Genomic DNA, 3,509 nt, shown 5'->3' on the forward strand with positions numbered 1-3,509 from the left:
TTATTGCAGGATATAATGTGGCACTGTTATTGGAAACTTCTCATGTATTAGACCAACTGAAGCATTTCTATTGTTGCAGGATATAACGTGGCACTGTATTTTTGGAAGCTTCTCAATTATTAGACCTAATGAAAGACTATTGTTGCGAGTAACATTGTATCATAATGTGATTCTTATTTATGCAATTTCAGACCCAATTTCCATTGAAAAGTATTCATTTGGGATTTGGTAACCCATTTTTGAAGTTGATAGAGGTGATCCCATTAAATCACTAATAATATGATAATAGGTTAAGTTAAAAGATAGAAATAGAAATATATATAAATAGCTACAATGAAAATCAACTTCACCCAGCCCATAATTATTCAAAAGGCTTGATTTTGGACTTTTTTCATTTCCCTTGTGCTGTTTTGGAGGTTATCAAAATTTCAGCACTATACTCACTATACGGGCCATGTAAGATTTGGCCATTGTATGTCTTGTGATGCTGAGATTTGCAGGCTGTTGTTAGTATGTCCAGTGATGCTGAGATTTATAAGCTGTGGTTAGTATGTCTTGTGATGCTGAGATTTGCAGGCTGTTGTTAGTATGTCCTGTGAGGCTTGATTTTTTTGGCTATAGTTAGTTTTTCTGTGATGCTGATATTTATAGGCTCTTGTTAGTACATCCTGCAATACTGAAATTTGTAGGCTGATGTTAGTATGCTCTGTGAAGCTGTGATTATAGACTTTTGTTAGTATTTCCTGTTATACCGCCATTTGTAGGCTGTTAGTATGTCCTGTGATGCTGATATTTATAGACTGTTGTTAGTATTTCCTGTTAGACTGTAGATTAGAATTCCTGTGATATGAAGGATGTTATTAGTATGCCTTTGACACTGTAATTTGTAGCCTATAGTTAGTATGCCCAGTGATGCTGTGATTTGTAGGCTGTTTTTTTAGTATTTCCTGTAAGTTCGAATTCCTGTGATATGAAGGATGTTCTTAGTATGCCTGAGGACACTGTAATTTGTAGGCTGTAGTTATTATGGATAAACCATTTGGACCACTATACCATTATTATTCAAATTATTCTAAGGGGGAAACAGTCCTAGTATAGTTTTAAAAAATATATATACATAATTCTTTCAAAAAGGTTAAATAAAACATCATTAATTCTATAAATGGATTTAAAGCCAATATGACTGAATGAAAAGTTTAATACTTTCTTATTGTACCTTAAACTTAATTAAGTGAAAGGAATAAAATATCAATACTGTGAAAAAAAAATTATATAATTTAAGTAATAGAAAGAATATATTGTTATTTTAGTGTATATGAAAGAATGTGTATTCAGTAATTATTTTATCATTCAGGATGAGAATAACTTAGATATTTTTAGCTAAGCTTTTCAGACAGGCACAAACCTCTTGGTTATTTGGGCTCAGGGAACCTCAAAACGTCAAAATCAGAAAGAAAAAAATTTGAGAAAAAAATAAATTATTTTTCTGTTGCTATGAGAATTTGTTTTCAAAGGCTTCTTGAGAAAAATATTTATTTTTCTGTTGCTATGAAAATTCATATTTAAGGATTTCTTGAGGTACAGAAAATGAATATCATTCTATAATTGTCAAAAATACTACAGTTTAACAAGAGATAATAAAGTTGTCAAGATATTTGGGAATGAGATTAGAAAAGATGGGGTGCTTTTTTCTCGATTTCCCAGCCAGTATTGACTTTTTCCTTTTTTCATTACATATTAAATTTTTTCTTAGTTCATATTTATTTCAAATAAACAAACTTAAAAATATTTTAGAGGAAGATTTTTTGAATGTTCAGCATCAAAGCCCTTTCAAACTATTTCATTGAGGATAAGACCTCGCTGATATTAAGGACCTCTTGAATGTACTTGATATACTGAGCTTAATCAAAATTGTTAGACCTCTTAATGAGAAAATTGAAAAAAATGTAGAAAATAAATTATATAAAATGACACTTCCAGAAAAAGCTACTATAACATCTTATCATTCAAACAAATGTATTTATTTCTAAGGATTAAAAATAAAAGCAGGGTTTAATTGTATCATATACAACATAATGCTAAGCATCATGTACAAATTGTATCATATAAAACACAATACTAAGCATCCTATAAAAATTACCAATATAAAGTAGATTATTTTTGGGTACATGACAAAATGACATATTCCCAATATTTTCATTGGCTGCTTCCTTTCCAAATGTACCCATTCAGTTCATCATGAGCGGTTATCTTTCAGATTTTACAAATATCTTTCCAAGGTATTCTGAAACTTGTTGTACTTATCCCTGACGTAGCCTTGCATAGTGTGACGAAACGTTGGTTACCAATAAATTTTTAATCTTTACTAATATGTACCTATATTAACTGCCCCCCACACTATCTTTCTACAATTTATTCCATTTAGTCAACTATTAATCTTCCCATAGATTATAGTAATTATAACATACATCTGTAAAGAAAATTTCAAATATATATCTTCTAATGACTTTTGTTTTTTCTAAAAGTCTAACATATAAAATGTGTAAATAAAAAAATAAAAGGTACAAAAGACATAGTAGCCAAAAAAGATTAATTTATAGGAAAACAAATTCTTTTTAAAAACACTACAGATTGAAAAGAGCACAGTAACAAACTAGTATACAATATACCTTCCCATTAATTTAATGCACCCTTCAAATGATGATGATAAAAATAAAAAACCCTAAGTATTAAAGTTATAAATAATTCACTCATTAAAAATAATATCTAAAATTGTCTATCAACCATGACTCTTAATTAGTTGGCAAGTAAATCTTTAAATTTTACAACCTATTAGTATTTAAAAATTGAATCCTGGATTGTATTTTAGTAAACTCCAACCATGTTACCATCTTGTCGTTTAAATGAACAATTTTCTTGGATAATTTTTGTTTATATATAAATAGATAAGCATTTGACATTTATTTCAAAAATAAATATTTTTAATCTAAATGTTTTGCTAAATGTATTTTGAGAGCTGGCATATTTCCAGGAAGGTAAGGACATTTATGACATTTCAAAGGTGTCTTCAAATATAAGCTACTTTGTGATGTTGATGGAAGATTTACCCTTCCTATGGACTCGAGGTCTTTTATCACTTCTGAAACATCAAATTGTTATAAATTAGAATAGATATCTTGATAGATTAATTATTTATTTTATTGATAATAGTAGAATATATATGTAATTCTGAAGAAAGGAGACAATAGACGATTGCTACAACAATAGAATAAAAGTCTCTTTCTACAGTTTTTAGTTAATCAAATTGTGAACTATTACACTTAATTGAAACAATCTTAATAAAGTTATTAACATAAACTAAAACTCATCAATTGAAAACGAAAATAAAACATTTTATGTAACCTCCTCCTATTAGTTCATCTGGGCACCGCTAGGGGTAGAGCTAGGGTTGCTCTAGTATAGTAGCATCACAGTTATTCAAATTATGATTATAATTTACACACACACAT

The 3,509-nt window shown here is 28.9% G+C and overlaps 1 protein-coding gene across 1 annotated transcript in view; it reads right to left on the reverse strand.

Annotated features, from left to right (window-relative positions):
- Positions 1-2,942: 2,942 nt before the first annotated feature.
- LOC106690102 (aprataxin) overlaps positions 2,943-3,509 on the reverse strand; it is a 17,385-nt gene continuing 16,818 nt past the window's right edge. Inside the window, exon 3 of the mRNA XM_014435393.2 lies at positions 2,943-3,139. Coding sequence (XP_014290879.1) covers positions 2,982-3,139 — 158 coding nt within the window. The 3' untranslated portion in view covers positions 2,943-2,981. The remainder of the gene's footprint in view (positions 3,140-3,509) is intronic.

This window comes from Halyomorpha halys, unplaced genomic scaffold, assembly GCF_000696795.3.
Source record: "Halyomorpha halys isolate HHAL.00 unplaced genomic scaffold, Hhal_1.1 Scaffold49.1, whole genome shotgun sequence".
Taxonomy (NCBI): Eukaryota; Metazoa; Arthropoda; class Insecta; order Hemiptera; family Pentatomidae; genus Halyomorpha; species Halyomorpha halys.